This window comes from Scylla paramamosain, chromosome 12, assembly GCF_035594125.1.
Source record: "Scylla paramamosain isolate STU-SP2022 chromosome 12, ASM3559412v1, whole genome shotgun sequence".
Classification (NCBI taxonomy): Eukaryota; Metazoa; Arthropoda; class Malacostraca; order Decapoda; family Portunidae; genus Scylla; species Scylla paramamosain.
In genome coordinates this window covers 18715448-18732947 of record NC_087162.1, presented here as the reverse complement: position 1 = coordinate 18732947, position 17500 = coordinate 18715448, and the positions used below count along the sequence as shown (strand labels likewise).

Below are 17500 nucleotides of genomic sequence, written 5' to 3'. Positions count from 1 at the left end.
TTTCCGGCGAAAATAAACAGATTTGTCTTGTCACTGTGAAGCTTCCTTAACACTATAATCGGATCCATTCTTAATTGCACTAATCTACTAAACTAACACTACACACTTCCCCTATTACGAACTGGTACAAAATAATAACACACACACACACACACACACACACACACACATACACACACACACACACACCGCGTAGTATAGGTGTTAGTTGTAGTGGTTAGCACGCTCAACTCAACCAAGAAGGCCCGGTTTCTAATCCCGGGCGCGGCGAGACAAATGAGCGAGCCTCTTAATGTGTAGTCCCTGTTCACCTAGCAGCAAGTAGGTACGGGATGTAACCTGGTTGTGACCTGGCTGTTTTGGTGTGTGGTGTGTCAGTTGTCTCAGTCCTACCCAAAGATCGGCCACTGTGAGCTCTGAGCTCTTTCCGTAGGGGAACGGCTGGTGGGGTGAACAGCAGACGAAGTCACACACACACACACACCACACACACATACCATTACCCTCACTCACCGACCACATTGAGAAAGAAGGTGGAGGAGTCGGACCCATATCCTGTTAGCGGCATGACACGTATACACGCCAGCCTGGGAGCGAAGAGTAGCAGGTAGCACCAACACTGAGGTCCTCCCGCCCTCCTCCAGTCTCACCTCCTCCTCCCCCGCCGCCCGAGAGTGTCACCCCGTCCCTGGCCCACGTGAAAGACAGGGGCAGGTCACCGCGGGCAGGGCAGCGGAGACTCAGGTGCTCGCCGACCGCCACGGATTGGTTGATAACTTTCTCCTCCATCCGCGCTCCCCTCTGTCGCCAGGAGAGAGAACTGAGGGTAAGGAGCTGTGGCGGAGGAAGGGTGGAAAGTATGCAGAGGAAGAAGGGGGAGGAGGAAGAGTAAAAGAAGAAAATTTGAAAAAAAAAATAATAATAATAATAATGAAAAAGAACAAGATCAACGAAAAAATAAGAACAAAAAAAAAAAAAAAAAGGGCGGGTACCATCAGAGCTAAGACAAAAACACATCCATCCTCCCCCTCCTCACACACCACACACACACACACACACACACACACACACACACACACACACACACACACACGCACCCAGCACAGTGAGGGTGATGGTCTTAGAGATGGGCGGAGTGACGCTGTTCTCTGCCTGGCACAAGTATCTCCCGGCGTCTTCAGCTCGAGCATCACGGATGGACAGGGAACCCGGCCGCCTCAGCCTCACCCGCCAGCCGTCCCCGCGCACCACACTCCACTCGTCTGACCCCGTAACCTGCTGCACCCACAAAGACATCGATTATTTAGGCTATGAAATACAAATGCAAAAAAAGAACAAATAGGGAAATAACAAGAAGGAAAAAAGAAAAAAAAAGAATGTTATTTGGCTATGAAATACAGATACGAAGGAACGTAATGGAAAAACAGAACAAGAAGAAAGACATCGGTTATTAAGCTATGAAATACATGCAAGGAAAGCATAAAAATGGCAAGAACAAGAAGAAAAGAGAAAAAATAAAGAAGGAACGTTATTTGGTTATGAAATACAGATACGAAGGAAAACAATAGAAAAAGAAAATAAGAAGATATCCATTAATGTAAATACAAAGGAACGCAAAAGGAATAACAAGAGAAAAAAAACGTTATTGATTACTACAAATCTAAATACAAAGGAACGCAAAGGAAGAACAAACGGAACAAGAGCAAGAAGAGAAAAATAAATAAAGGAATGGAAACACCTCATCAAAATAAAGAAGACAAACGTACATACATATGGTCATTTTACACACACACACACATACACACACACACACACACATCGATGACTAAGCTATGAGATACAAATACACAAATACAAAATAACACAATGGAAGAATAAACAGCAGTGGCTTTTTTGGAGGTTTAGTGGAAAAGGTTTTAGTGAGAGAAATATTCTGATGTGTACGAGTAAATGAAATAAAAGTGTAAAGTGACTGTAAAGTGTTTAGTGTGTATAATTAAAGAAAACAAAGCTTGTAAAGGTGTCTTGTATTCAAAGTACTACTACTACTACTACTACTACTACTACTACTACTACTACTACTACCATTACTACTACTACATTACAAAGTGACATTCAGATTAAGTAACAGAAATGAAAGATGAAACTAAACAACAACAACAACAACAACAACAACAACAAAAGGGAAGATGGATGGAAAATATGAAAGAAAATGAAAAGAAAGAACTGAAAGAAGGAAGCGAAAGAAAACAAAAAATTAAAAATAAGGCCAGTAAAAATAATGTTTTTCATCAGTCGTGTGTGTGTGTGTGTGTGTGTGTGTGTGTGTGTGTGTGTGTGTGTGTGTGTGTGTGTGTTGGATGGACGGATGGATAGGTTTCGTTGAGTCAATCCTTTTTGCTTTGATTCTTTTGTTCGTCTGACCTGCATCCTGTACCTCCCCCCTGCCCCCTCCCCCTCCTTCATAATATGCCTCCCCACGCCCTCCCAACATCCCTGTTCTACGCCCCCCTACTGAAATCCCTTACTCCTCCTCCCCCTCCCATCATCCCTCTCCTCTTAATCTCTTACAACAATAGGACTGCATTGTTATTATGATTGTTATCGTTATAATGATCATAATAATAATAATAATAATAATAATAATAATAATAATAATAATAATAATAATAATGATGATGATGATGATAATAATAATAGTAATAATAATAAAGACAGTTACCATCATCATTACTCTTTGTTGTTGTTGTTGTTGTTGTAATACGTATGTGCTATCGATCTACACAACACGTTAAGCTAAGCCTCATTACAAGGGACAAGAACACAAAGAAAGGAGTTTGCAGTGCCCCTCTCTTCATCCCCTCCAGTCACCTGTCACGACCCGCAGAGAACACGGTGACAGTATTCTTCCAGCCCGGCCTTTGTGTATACAGCCAGACTGACACTCTTACTACGGGCAATACTATAATGGTGAAAGATAATGATGGCAGCAGCAGCAGCAGCAGCAGCAGTAGTAGTAGTAGTAGTAGTAGTAGCATATAAACAATGAAATAAAGGCAAATACAGTAAACGACGAAATAGGAAATATAGAACAATGAAATAACAGAAAAAATATGACGATAAATAATAAGATATGAGGAAAATCATAAACTAGATTACCAAAGATGCTAGTAATCCTTTGCTGGGCAGGGAGTAACTTCAGTAATGGTGGTAGTAGTAGTAGTAGTAGTAGTAGTAGTAGTAGTAGTAGTAGTAGTAGTAGTAGTAGTAGTAGTAGTAGTAGTAGTATAATAGTAGTAGTAGTAGTAGTAGTAGTAGTAGTAATAGTAGTAGTAGTAGTAGTAGTAGTAGTAGTAGTAGTAACAGCAGCAGTAGTGGCGGCGGCAGCAGCAGTGTTAATAACATTGTAATAACGCTGTCAAAGTTTAAGTGAAAATAATTTCCTGGCTTATGATAGCACGCCGCCGCTTACTGAGCTGTCACGCCGTCCATTAAAGATTTTGGCAATTTTCCTGCTGCGCCTCATTTTTTTATGGCAGGAGGAGGAGGAGGAAGAGGAGGAGGAGGAGGAGGAGGAGGAGGAGGAGGAGGAGGAGGAAGAGAGGAAAGAGAAGTATCAGTGGAGGAATAGTCTCTCTCTCTCTCTCTCTCTCTCTCTCTCTCTCTCTCTCTCTCTCTCTCTCTCTCTCTCTCTCTCTCAGCACAACAAGGGCGGCACAGCACAACACAATCCCGGACTAATGAACATCAACAAGTCATCACTGCTACACCACGATCCCCCCACCCTCCACACGTGGGCCCCCTGTTCGACCCCCATCAGCCCCACCAGCCTCCACCACCCCCTCGCACCTCCACCTGCTGCTGCCACGCCATTGAAGACTGCACAAAGCCCCGCCCCACTCAGTCCCTCCCCCGCCCCCCCAGCTTCTATTGCTATACATCTGAGCATCCAATTACTCTCTCTCTCTCTCTCTCTCTCTCTCTCTCTCTCTCTCTCTCTCTCTCTCTCTCTCTCTCTCTCTCTCTCTCTCTCTCTCTCTCTCTCTCTCTCTCTCTCTCTCTCTCTGTGTGTGTGTGTGTGTGTGTGTGTTTCCAGAGACGTTAGATTGACAAATGCCCACCTACCTGTTGGCACCATTATCACTATCAGTAGTTACCATTAGCATTATTCTCGTTGCTATCGCCATGATTATTATCACTATATTAATTACTATCGCCATGGCCAATATATTATCACTATCACTTATGCAAATTCCACTGCTATTGTTATTGTTATCATTACTACTGTTGTGAATACTGATGTGTTCACTGTTTTCACCATGAGTGTCACTATCATTCGTGTCACTTTCACTATTACTGTCATTAGTTTCATCAACACTATTACGACTACTGCTATTTTCACTAAATTTATTATTATTGTATATTGTGTGTGTTCTCGTTATTATCACTATCATTCCTATAACTTTCACTCTTAGCATCATTTTCACTATCATCACAACTGCTAGCACTATAATCGTCACTATCATTACCATCATCACTAACAACACACCATCATTACCACAACTATTACCACTACAATTATGAGTACTACCTCTTCCCTATTCCAGTGTTTCACCACAGTATCACTAACACCATCACCACCACCACTACTGCTAACACCTTGTCAGTCATCATCATCACCACCACCATCCTTACCATCATCACTTTCGGTTACTTGACTACCACTCTACCATCACCATCACCACAACTAACAGCAACATAACAATCTTTATCACCAATTATCACCACCAATACCATCATCACTTTAGGTTACTTGAATACCACTACACCACCACCACCACCACCACCACCACCTCCAATAGCTACCTACCAATTTTCACCACCAATCAAGCAACAGTATTCCCTTCACCACCGCTACCACCACCACCACCACTACCACCATCACCACCACTACCGCGCCGCCACACTCACCGCAGTCCCAGTTTCCATGTATCAGCGCATTGCAAACACCCGTCAGCTTACACACACACACACACACACACACACACACACACACACGAACAAACAAACAAACAAATAAATTACGAGATCATACCGCCACCACAACTACTACTACTACTACTACTACTACTACTACTACTACTACTACTACTAATACTAATACTAATACTACTACTAATACTACATATGCCACTACCACCACCACCACCACCTTCCCTCTGACCTGCATACAAATATTTCAAGGCTAAATCTCTCTCTCTCTCTCTCTCTCTCTCTCTCTCTCTCTCTCTCTCTCTCTCTCTCTCTCTCTCTCTCTCTCTCTCTCTCTCTCTCTCTCTCTCTCTCTCTCTCTCTCTCTCTCTCTCTCTCTCTCTCTCTCTCTCTCTCTCTCTCTCTCTCTCTCTCTCAATGATGCAGAGGCGTCATCTCCAACACACCGCCTGGTACTGAAAGATTGAGACCTGCAACATTAACTTATCAATACCCTGCCTGTGTGTGTGTGTGTGTGTGTGTGTGTGTGTATAAAGAACGTCACAGCTTACCAATACCCTTCCCCCAATCTCTCTCTCTCTCTCTCTCTCTCTCTCTCTCTCTCTCTCTCTCTCTCTCTCTCTCTCTCTCTCTCTCTCTCTCTCTCTCTCTCTTTTTTTTTTTTTTTTTGTGTGTGTGTTCATGCGTAAGGGACTCACCTGTGGCTTTCCTCCAGGTGAGCGTGGGCGTGGGCGTGCCTTGAGCGTGGCACTCTAGGGACGCCTCTCCCCCGCCCACCACCGCCACGTCCTGGGGCTCCACCACCCACGCCGGCGGTACTGTCAGGGGAGAGAGAGGGAGGGAGGGGGGCTTGAGTTAGTACAAGAGGAGGAGGAGGAGGAGGAGGAGGAGGAGGAGGAGGAGGAGGAGGAGGAGGAGGAGGAGGAGGAGGAGGAGGAGGAGAAGGAAGGATGGAAGAATGATGAAATGAAGTGAGGATGTGAAAAAAAGGGATTTGCCAGAGAGAGAGAGAGAGAGAGAGAGAGAGAGAGAGAGAGAGAGAGAGAGAGAGAGAGAGAGAGAGAGAGAGAGAAAGCGTGTGGTTACCTGTCCACACAACCACACGGGCAGAGATCAATTAGCCTGTGCCCTTTGATGACTAATTGACACAAACTATTCCCACTGAAAACTATTTTTTTTTTAATTCTGGGAGGTGAGGGAGGAGATAAGAGAGAGGGAGAGGGAGAGGGGGGCAGGGAGTGGAGGAGAGGGAGAGAACACACCTGTTGTATCTCACGTGTGCAGGAGGAGAGGAGGGAGAGGGAGAGAAGAGTGGGAGAGATGTGGAGCAGATGAGGAAAAAGATGTGCAAGAGAGAGAGAGAGAGAGAGAGAGAGAGAGAGAGAGAGAGAGAGAGAGAGAGAGAGAGAGAGAGAGAGAGAGAGAGAGAGAGAGAGAGAGAGAGAGAGAGAGAGGCGAGATAAAAGAAGTGGAGAAAGAAAGTAAAGAATGTTAAAGAAAATCCATGATAAATGAGGGTAGAAAAATGAGAGGAGAGAGGAAAAGTGAGTTACAGAGGAGAGGAAGGAGGAGAAGGCTAAGAGAAATTAGGGAGAGAAAATAAAGGAAAGTGAAAGAAAAGAGGGAGAAATAAACAAGTGAATGGGGGAGAAAGGTGAGCAAAAGAGGAAAGGAGGAAAATGAGGAAGGAAAGGAAAGGAATAAAGAAGGAAAGTGAAAAAGAATGAAGAAGTGGAGGTAGACTAAGAAAGCGAGAAATAGAGAAAACAAGAAGGGAAGATAGATAGAGAAGAGAGTGAGTGAAAGAAAACAGAAAAGACTGAAGGGAAAAACGTTATGGTGATTCTTTTTAAAACTTTTCCTGAGAAGTAGAAAGAAGAGAGAAGTGAGGGGAGAGAGACGGACAGAAAGAAAGAGAGAATAAGATGAGTGAGGGGAAGAAAAAGAATACTGATAGATAAATTATGTTGATTCTTTTTCTTTTCTTTTTTTCTATATCTTCGAGCATAAAAAAAGTAAGAAAGTAAGCAAAGATTCTCTCACTCTCTACTCTCAATGATGTAATTTACTATTGGCAACTTTCACTAATGTATTTTTCCTTCAGTTTTTCCCTTCCACCACCATCACTTCCTCCTCCTCCTCCTCCTCTTCTTTTTCCTCCACCTACTCCATCACCGCCCTCCCTGTCCACCCAGCGCGCCGCTCCACCACATCACGCCCCAAAGCACGTTAACTTATGCCCTTAAGTTGCAATATATATGGAAATTATGGTACAATCTACACATCAAACTGATGATGAAGCGGCGCCAACCCAGGGAAAGGGGTGACTCTCTCTCTCTCTCTCTCTCTCTCTCTCTCTCTCTCTCTCTCTCTCTCTCTCTCTCTCTCTCTCTCTCTCTCTCTCTCTCTCTCTCTCTCTCTCTCTCTCTCTATCCTAACTTAATAGTATTCACAAGGACAAAATAGAGTTGTGGATCTCTTCCTTATCCTCCTGCTCTTCCTCCTTTTCTTCTTCTTCTCCTCCTCCTCCTCCTCCTCCTCCTCCTCCTCTTATCCTTTTGTACAGTTAACACAAATGTACTTTCATTCAGCAATCTTTACGTTTATTGTCTTAATCTACAATTGCATTTCATTTACTCTCTCTCTCTCTCTCTCTCTCTCTCTCTCTCTCTCTCTCTCTCTCTCTCTCTCTCTCTCTCTCTCTCTCTCTCTCTCTCTCTCTCACCTTGGACATGCATGGTGGCGCTGACGGTGGCAGAGGCGGCGGCGTTGGAGGCGGTGCAGGAGTAGCGGCCGGCGTGGCGTCCCCTGATCTCCCCGAAGACCAGGTTGGAGAAAAACTGCGAATGTGTCTCCGTCAGGCTGGAGTCGCGGGGCAGCGGGCGGCCGTCGCGGGACCAGCGGAGACTGATTGGGAGGTCGCCGCTCAGAAGGGAACAGGTGACGGAGAGTCTCATTCCCTCCACTAGACCTTCCTGGAACTTTATCTCAGCTAGTACGGGCGGCTCTGCGTGTGGAGGAGGCGTGGGGAAGGATGGAGGGATGGAAGGGAATTGGGGATTGAGAGCACGGACGGAAGGAAAGAAGGAAGGAGTAATATATGGAAGAGAGGAATGATTAAAGAGATGGAAGGAAGGAATAGAGGAAGAGAATGGAGTGAGATAGGAATGAATGGACGAAGGGAAAAAGAAATGGAAGGGAAGAGAAAGGAGGATGAATGGAGTGAAAGGGAGGAATGGATAAAGAGAAAACGAAAGGGGAGGGTGAAAGGACGAAGGGAAAAAGAATGAAAAGAGGAATGGAAGAAATAAAAAGGAATAATATGGAATGGGAAGGAAGGGAGAAGAGAGTGACAAGAAAGAGGAGAGGAAGGAAGGGAGGAAAGGGAGGATTGGAAGGCGGAAACAGGGATAATGGGATGTGACGGAAGGGAGAGGGAGAGGGAGAGTACAGGAGGAAAATTGGTGTAGGGTGGAAGGGAAGGGAGAGGGAGGGTGGAAGGAAGGGAAAGGGAGAACAGCTTAATTAATTCCATCCACTTAGCGCCACGAATCACTAACTGCAATGACTGTCTGTCTGTCTGTCCGTCTGTCAGTCAGTGTTCTGATTCCGGCCTTGTAACCTGAGAAGTTTTTATAAGGTCAAAACACCGTCGTTTACTCTAAATATCTTATCTCCTGCTCCTCCTCCTCCTCCTCCTCTCTTCCTCCTCCCCCTCCTCCTCCTCTTCCTCTCCTCCCCCGTCCTCATCATTTTTTTTATAACCTCATTTCCTTCTGCTTCCCTTTCCTACCTACCTGTTACTACCGCCTTCACTACCTTGCAGCTACTCTCTCTCTCTCTCTCTCTCTCTCTCTCTCTCTCTCTCTCTCTCTCTCTCTCTCTCTCTCTCTCTCTCTCTCTCTCTCTCTCTCTCTTTACACACTTACTGACTACAGACAGGAAGAAGGAGGCGGTGTCTGCGCGGCCCTGGGGACCTGTGGCCGTGCAGGAGTAGCGCCCCACGTCATGATCTGCCTCCACGCGCTGCATCACGAGGGTGCCGTCCCCGCGTGGCGCCCGGCGGGATGTGGGTGTGAGGGGCCGCCCGTGTAGTGCCCACGTCACGCCCGCCAAGGGATATCCAGCCACGGGGCACGACACCTTGGCCTCCGTGCCCTCCACCACCGTCACGTTGGATGAGCCGCGGGCGGTGGGGGGACCTGCGGGGAGGATAGACCTGAGGGGTGAGTCAGCGGCCACGGCACTCATGAAACTCACATCCTCCACGGACAAAGAAGGCTAGGGGATGGAGAATAAGGAGTGTAGCGGGCCACGTACCGTACACGTTGAGCGGCGACGTGTGCGAGGTGGAACCCGCGGCGTTGGAGGCTGTGCAGGCGTACCGGCCGCCGTCAAGGTGTGTGACGCGACTCACGTTCACCTGACTCACCACCTGGCCGGCGGGGTCCACCCACGAGCCCAGAGACACCCGCTGCCCGCCGTAGTGGTCCGCGGCGGGTGCCAGGGGGCGGCCGTCAAGGGTCCAGGTGATGACGGGCGGCGGGTGGCCCAGCGCCGTGCACTTGAGGGACACTGAGGCTCCCGCTCTCAGGGTCTGCTCCACGAAGGTGTGGCGCAGGGTGGGCGGCGAATCTGTGGCGGGACAGGAGTCAGCGGAGACGATCAGGAGACGGAAGAGGAAAGGAAAACAGGGAGCGTGGCACGGTGTAAGGTTAGGGAAAGGAGGTTATGTCGTGAAGGGAGTAGAGGGGCAGGGGCAGAAGGAGATTGTGCAGGGGAGAGAGAGAGAGAGAGAGAGAGAGAGAGAGAGAGAGAGAGAGAGAGAGAGAGAGAGAGAGAGAGAGAGAGAGAGAGAGAGAGAGAGAGAGAGAGAGAGAGAGAGAGAGAGAGAGAGAGAGAGAGAGAGAGAGAGAGAGAGAGAGAGAGATTTGAGGCTGATGAGGGGCAAAGAAACACTCTTCTGAGAAGAGGAAGAGAAGATCAGGCAAGGCAAGACAGAGGACGCTAAATACTTACCTCGGATGGTGAGATGGGACGCTGCCTGGGCCTCCCCAACACTGTTGGCCGCCACACACTGATACACGCCCGCGTCCCGCTCGCCCACGCCCGTCAGCACCAGAGTGTCGCGCCCCTGCAGCATTATGTGACCGTGGGCGTGCGGGAGGATGGCGGCACCGTCCTTATACCACCGGACCTCAGCCACGGGAGAGCCCTCCACACGACAGGCCACCGTCGCCCTCCCACCTGCCGCAGCCACCTGCCGGGAGGGTGAAGGGGTGAGTGTCCCCCTCGCCACCTCTACATCCGACGACACGAATATATTAGTGGCCCAATAATCAATGTTTGAGGCACCCAGATGAGCCCTGAGGGAGGATCTCTGGTGCCTAGGGCCTCTCAGACTCCTCCTCTCCCTCTTCCTCCTCCTTATCTTCATCTTTCTCTTCCGCCTCCCCCTCCTCACTCTTTCCGGGAGGTCGGCACCGCCCCTAAGACACTCCGCCGCCCGATACTCGTAAATATTGACCAAGAGACTCACACTCCGCCGGGCATGGGAGGCTGGAATGACTGTGGCGGCGGCGGCGGCGGCGGCGGCGGCGGCGGCGGTAGTGGTGGTGGTGGTGGTGGAAGGAAATGTGAAGGGAAAAAAGGAAGGAAGTGGGTTAAAGATTGTGAGATTGAGGAATAAGGAAAGTCAGGGAAGCAGAAAAAGAAGAGGAAGTGAAGAAGGTAAAGGAGGCGGCGGCGGCGGCGGCGACGGCGAAGGAGGAGAAAGAAGATGGGAGGAGGAGGAGGAGGAGGAGGACAAAGATAATAATAAGAGGAAGGAGTCACAAACAGACTTGGAAGGAAGAGAAAGTCCTGAGGGCACCGAAATGAGGAGGAGGAGGAGGAGGAGGAGGAGGAGGAGGAGGAGGAGGAGGAGGAGGAGCTGAGGAAGAGGAATCAAAACCAGAAGAAGAAGAAGAAGAAGAAGAAGAAGAAGAAGAAGAAAGAAAGAAAGAAAGAAAGAAAGAAAGAAAGAAAGAAAGAAAGAAGAACAAAAGCAAGTAAATAAAATGTAAAAACAAGAACAACAAATAAAGAAAATATAGACAAGGAAAAGAACGGATAGAAAAAAATACGAAAGATGAAAAAAAAGAAGAGGAAGAAGAATGAAGACCTCTAAATAAAAACAAAACAAAGCAAAAACACAAACAATAACAGAAACCAACACTAAAAAGAAATGCAGAAAAACAAAAAAGACAAAAAACAAAAGCAAATAAAAAGCCCCGCGAAGAACAAGATGACACAGAGACAACACATGACAAACACAGGAACATCTGTCCTGCCTCCCCCTTCCCTTCCCTTCCCCTCCCATCCTCCCCTCCCCTTCCTCTCTCCTTCCCTTCCCCTTCCATCCCCTCCCTTGACCCTTTCAACATCTTCCCCGATCCTCTCTTCCCCTTCCATCCTCTCCCCTGACTTTTCCTTCTCCCTGACCTTCTCTTCCCCTCTCCTGGATCTCCCATCCCTTTCCCTTCCCCTCCCTGACCCTCACTTTTCCCCTGAACTTTCCTTCACCTCCCTGATCCCCTCATCCTCTCCTTGACCCTTCCGTCCCTTCCCATGATCTTCCCTTCCCCTCCCTTCCCCTGCCATCCGCTACCACTACCCCTTACCCCCTCTCATCCCGTCTCCTGACCATCCTCTTACTGTCCCATCCCCTCTCATCCTCTCCCATCCCCTCCCCTGATGTTTCCATACCCCCAACCCTCCTATCACCTCCCACGTCCCTCTCCTTCTACCTATCGGCCCCTTACCTGGTGGGCGGGATGGGCGGTGACATGCAGCTCCTGGACCACTGTAAGGGTGTAGTGGGCGGTGTCTGTGCCCGCCCCGTTGGCAGCCACACAGGTGTACCCGCCCGCGTCACCAGCTCCCGCCCTTGCGCCGCCCACCACCGAGCCGCGCACCCACACACGCCCGCCGCTGCCTCCGCCCACGCTGCCCAGTTCGCCGACCACGCCCTCTCGAGTCCAGCTGTGGGCGTGGAAAGAAATAATGGTGGTTAGGTTAGGTTAGGTTAGGTTTAGCTTTGTTTCCGTTGGTTTGGGTTGGGTTAGGTTAAGTTTGGTTAAATTAGGTTAGTTTAGGATAGGTTAGGTTATGTTAGGTTAGTTAGATTAGTTAGGTGAATTACGTTAGGATAGATTAGGTTAAGTTAGTTAAGTTAGGTTAGGATAGGTTAGGTTAAGTTAGTTAAGTTAGGTTAAGCCAGATCAGATAAGGTTAGGTAAGATTAAGCTAGTAAGACAGGTTAGATTAATTAGACTTGGTTAGGTTAGGTTGGCTTAGGCTAATTTAGGGTAGTTTAGATTAGGTCTGGTAAGTTACATGAGTTAAAGTTAAGTTATATCACATTAGACGACTAGATTTGCATGGATGAGAGAGAGAGAGAGAGAGAGAGAGAGAGAGAGAGAGAGAGAGAGAGAGAGAGAGAGAGAGAGAGAGAGAGAGAGACAGAGAGAGAGGAATCCACGCTGAATGCTCAATATCGACAAGCTGACCTCACCTCAGCCTTCACCCGTGACACCTTCCCGATAATTATCACACCTGTCACCCCCCCATGTCACCCCCCAGCCTGCACACCTGCAACCCATGCCACCCCTCATCTCTCTCTCTCTCTCTCTCTCTCTCTCTCTCTCTCTCTCTCTCTCTCTCTCTCTCTCTCTCTCTCTCTCTCTCTCTCTCTCTCTCTCTCTCACGCCACTTCATCTATCTCTCCACCTCCATCACACCCCTTCTCTCCCCTCTCCCCTCTCGCATTACCTCTCTCACCCTAGTCATCCATCTTTCTCTTTCCCTCCCTCACTCTCTCCCTCCCTCCCTCCCACCTATTTCCTCTAGATAATCAGATGGTTCCGTAGGCTGCAAGAGGGAGAGGAGAGAGGGAAGGAGGGAGGGAGGGAGAGAGTGTAAGGGGAGGAGAGGAACAGAACGCGAAAAGGTGAGGGAAAGAGAGGAGGAGAATGTATGGATAGGGAGGGAAGGGAAGGGAAGGCAAGGGAAGGGAAGGGACGGGAGGGGAAGGGAAGGGAGGGGAGGGGGAAAGAAATGAATGAAGTACAGAGAGAACAAGAGAAAGAAGAGAAATGAAAAATGAGGGAAGGAAGGATTGAAGGGAGGGAGGGAGGATGGGAAGAGGAAGCAACAGAAACAGGATAAAGAAAGGAAAAGGATTACAGTGGATTACATAGGATTACAAAGAACAAGCAAACAGCAGTACACTTTAACGTTATTGCAGGAGTGTTTGGGAACTACTGACAAGCTACAGGGTACAGAAATAGGACAGTAAAGCAAAAGGCTCCTCCCCACCCATCACTCTCTTCACCCTGTGCTGGCGTGGAAATAATTGGGGAAAAGTATCATATAGTATTGAAAAGTTGACATGGAATTTTCACAGGAGGGGATGAAAGGAAGCTCTCTTATTCCCCCCTATGGTGAACTCCACACGTCTGGCTATCTGAAAATCAACACCGTAATATAATATGGACACAGTGTGGGTGCATTTAATATTTCGCAGTCTGTATTGTAGCAATGTTTCATGTGTGTTTATTCGGAGGAGAAAATTTATTTGTTAGGGATTCGCTTCTAGGTATTTGTCTGTCTCGTTTTAAAGGATTCGACTGAATTAGTGTTCACATTTTGAGAAAGAAGCTTGTTCCAAATGTTAAAGACGCGATTAAAGAAGAAGTGTTTCGTTTGTAGGGATTTGGAACGATTTTGTATAATCTTCCAGTCATTGTTTCCTGTGACGTTGGAGTGATATGTAATAAAATATCTATTGTTGTCTGAGTTACTGTATTTCTTAAAAATAATGAACACTTCAGTCATGTTCCCCTATTAGCCTGTGTGTTGTCAGGCTAAACATGCACGTAGTTCATCTGATGTTTCTCACATGGTTTATTTTGCAATTTCGCTATTATCTTAGTAATTCTAAGCTGTATTTTTTAGTTACTTAAAAGTATTTTTTATGATGACCTACACTATTTACAATTTTCAAGACGTAAACACATGAGTGAGTTATATAACGTATCACTTTTCTTAGATTCAAAAGTTCCCTCTACGAGTCCTACTAACTTATTTGCAATCTGTACAGTTTCTAAGCAGCGCTGACTCGGCTCTTGATACAACGACACCAAGACTTATTTCCTTGTCAGAGCATGATAGTGAAATATCATTCGTTACATAGTTTGCATGAGCGTTGTTATCCCCGATATGAAGGACCATATTTTTCTATATTGAATTTCATTTGTCATTTTTCCGCCCAGCATACTAGCGTGTGGAGGTCCCTCTGTGCTTTCCGCCTCTGTAGCGTTGACGTTATTTTACTCATTATTTTGGTGTCGTCTGCGAATTTTGACATTTTACAGTTTATTCCTTCGTTGATATCGTTCATGCACACTATAAAAGGTATTGGTCCTCTTAATGAACCTTGAGGAACGCCACTATCATTATGCTGATCGACTCTTTGTCCACTTGTTACAATTCGTTGTTTTCTGCCATAGAGCCAATCTGCTAACCATTCATGCCAGTTTGATGTTACGCCACGAACTTTTACTTTTGTCAACAAGTCACGTATGGCAAGCGGTGTCAAGCGCCGTTTGGAAATCAAGGCAAATAATATTGTGTCCATTAGCGTCGTCGTACAAGTCACGTGCTTCACTGAGAAAGTCCAGCTAATTTGTTACACACGAAAAATTCATTCTGAAAAGGTGTTGAGCCTTTGATAACTTTTATTTTTTTCCTCAGTACTTAACGATCTTGTCTCTAACTGTAGTCTTCATTGACTTGCAAACTACTGAGGTTTAGCTAATCAATTTTATAATCCGAGTTATTTATTTATTTATTTATTTATTTATTTATTTATTTATTTATTTTATTTATTTATTTATTTATTTTTTTTTTTTTTGTTGTAGGTTTGGCGCGACGTGAGCTAACTTCCATTCGCGGGGGACTTTACCTGTTGTGAGGAAGAGGAAGGGAAGGAAGAGAGAGATTAGAAAATATTAAAGAAAGATAGAAAAATACGCAGTTCAAGATTTGATTACCAGTGATTATTCTCTCTCTCTCTCTCTCTCTCTCTCTCTCTCTCTCTCTCTCTCTCTCTCTCTCTCTCTCTCTCTCTCTCTCTCTCTCTCTTTTCTCATTCCACAATTTCCTATTTAATTTTTTCTTCCCTTTTTTATTTCTTTTTGTCTTTTCTCATTCTCAGCTACCCTTCCTCTCTCTCTCTCTCTCTCTCTCTCTCTCTCTCTCTCTCTCTCTCTCTCTCTCTCTCTCTCTCTCTCTCTCTCTCTCTCTCTCTCTCTCTCTCTCTCTCCCTGATTGGCTGGTGTTTGCTCGAGTGATTAAGAGAAACACAAATATAGCACAGTTTAGTATCACTATTACTTTTGGGGAAAGGAAGGGTGAGAGAGAGAGAGAGAGAGAGAGAGAGAGAGAGAGAGAGAGAGAGAGAGAGAGAGAGAGAGAGAGAGAGAGAATGGGGTGTTATAATGACTAGTAATCGAATCTTAAATAATTGCATCTTCTTTACCTCTCTCTCTCTCTCTCTCTCTCTCTCTCTCTCTCTCTCTCTCTCTCTCTCTCTCTCTCTCTCTCTCTCTCTCTCTCTCTCTCTCGTCCTTCTCTTACCCTATCTAAGTCCTCTATCAATTCTTACCTATTTCCCCTATCTATCCCTCTTTTTCCTCTCCTTCGTTATTCTTTTCACTCTTCCCCTTCCTCTTTTCTTTCTCCCCTCTTCTTCAGACTTACCCTTCTTGTTAATTTTACGCTCCTTCTCTCCTTCTACTTTTCATCCTTCCTCTTATCCTATTTGTTTCAATTTTTCCTTTCTTTTTCTTCTGTTTTAATCTTTTCTCCTTTTTCCTTTGCTTCCTCTTCCAGAAATATACATCTTTTCCATCAGATCTTCCTTTTTTTACCTTTCTTTTTTTGTCGTTATCTTTTTCCAAATATTCTTTTTTTCTTTCCTCTCTTTAAAATCTAGAGTTACAGTGAAATTTTCCCTTCACTTTCCTTTCTCTTTCCTCTTATCCTTCCCCTCCTCCTCCTCCTCCTCCTCTTCTTCTACTTCTCTCTTCCACTTCCTCTTTCCCTGCTTCTTCCATATTTCACTCCCTTTCCTCTGTCTGTTTATTCTTTCCATCTCCCTTATCCTTTTCAATTTGTTTCTCCATCCAGAATCATAAATCCTTTCATAATTTTTTTCTCCCTTTTCTCTTTTCACTCTTCCATCTCTTGTTCCGGTTCCTCTCTTCTCGTTTCTTCCTCTTCCCTCTTATCTTTTCCTTTCTCCGTCTTCTCCTCTCCTCTTTCTTTTCCTTTCCTCTCCTATCTTTCTCTCTCTTCCTTTTTTCTTCCTCCCTTACTTATCTTCTTCTCTCTTTTCATCCCTTTCTCTTGTCCCTTCCCCTTTCTCCTTCCTATCCTTCCTTCTTTCTTTACTTTTCTCTCCTCTTTCGTTTCTCTCTCTCCCCTTCCTCTTACTTTTCTTTTCTCTCCAGTCTATTTTCCCCTTTCATGCCTTTCCCTCTTATCTATCCTTGTCTCTCTCTCTCCCTCCCTCCCTTTTCTTCTTCTCTCTCTTTCCTTTTTCTCTTCCCCCTTTTCTTCTCTCTCCTCTCTTTCTATCTCTCCTTTGATTCTTATCTCTCTCTCTCTCTCTCTCTCTCTCTCTCTCTCTCTCTCTCTCTCTCTCTCTCTCTCTCTCTCTCTCTCTCTCTCTCTCTCTCTCTCTCTCTCTCTTGTTCCCTTTCTTTCAATCTAAACAAACTAGACCTTCACGTTCAACAACACGCTGGTAACTTCACTGAGTAATTTACAATAAACCTTACTCTTGCTCCTTAAATATTCGCTTCAGTTCGGATTTACGTTTCCTCCCCTCTCTCATTCTTCCCTCCCTCCTTCCCCTCACCTCACCTTCCTTGCTCTCCCTTGTCCTGTTGCCTTCCCTCACTCACCTCGTTTCGCTTTTTCGCTCTTTTGTTCTTTCATTTTTTTTTATCTTTTTTTCGTATTTTCTGTTGGTTATTTTAGTTTATTTGTTTTGTTTTATATTTTTTTCTTTTTTTTCTCTTTGCTTATCTTACTTTCTCTCTTTCTCCCTCTCTTCTTTCCATCATCTTTCCTTCTCTTACTTTCCCTCCACCTCCATTCTTTTATCTTTCCTCCTCCTGTTACTTTATCTCCCTCTTCTCATTCTATTCTTCCTCTTTCCCAAATCTTCATTAACCACCATTTAAATTTTCCCTCTTTCCTCTCTCTCTATTTTTTTCCAGTCCCGCACTCCTATCACTTTTCTTCCTCTTTCCTCCTTTCCTGCTTTCATGTTTCCTTATGCCCTTCTTTTCCTCCTCCCATATCCTACTCTTTTCATCAGATTTTTCCTCTTTCTCTCTCTTGCCACCCATCCTTTTCCTCGTATTTCATCCATTTATGTTGTCTCTTACTTCTCTTC

The 17500-nt window shown here is 45.8% G+C and overlaps 2 protein-coding genes across 8 annotated transcripts in view; both read right to left on the bottom strand.

Moving 5' to 3' along the window:
- The window catches only part of LOC135105812 (cell adhesion molecule Dscam1-like), a 41610-nt gene extending 40709 nt beyond the window's left edge, over positions 1–901 (bottom strand). For 4 of the 7 annotated variants that reach the window (XM_064014389.1, XM_064014392.1, XM_064014387.1 and 1 more), the window contains exon 1: positions 514–897. The gene's annotated coding sequence lies outside the window, so the exon portion shown is untranslated. Of the gene's footprint in view, positions 1–513 lie in introns of all 7 variants that reach the window. The other 3 variants (XM_064014391.1, XM_064014393.1, XM_064014390.1) reach the window with 2 other exon arrangements.
- A 165-nt stretch (positions 902–1066) lies between these two features.
- The window catches only part of LOC135105811 (cell adhesion molecule Dscam2-like), a 103091-nt gene continuing 86657 nt past the window's right edge, over positions 1067–17500 (bottom strand). The window contains exons 8-14 of the mRNA XM_064014386.1: positions 11796–12015; positions 10012–10252; positions 9313–9627; positions 8922–9194; positions 7718–7999; positions 5691–5810; positions 1067–1278 (exon numbers count right to left, since the gene is read on the bottom strand). Coding sequence (XP_063870456.1) covers positions 1190–1278; positions 5691–5810; positions 7718–7999; positions 8922–9194; positions 9313–9627; positions 10012–10252; positions 11796–12015 — 1540 coding nt within the window. The 3' untranslated portion in view covers positions 1067–1189. The remainder of the gene's footprint in view (positions 1279–5690; positions 5811–7717; positions 8000–8921; positions 9195–9312; positions 9628–10011; positions 10253–11795; positions 12016–17500) is intronic.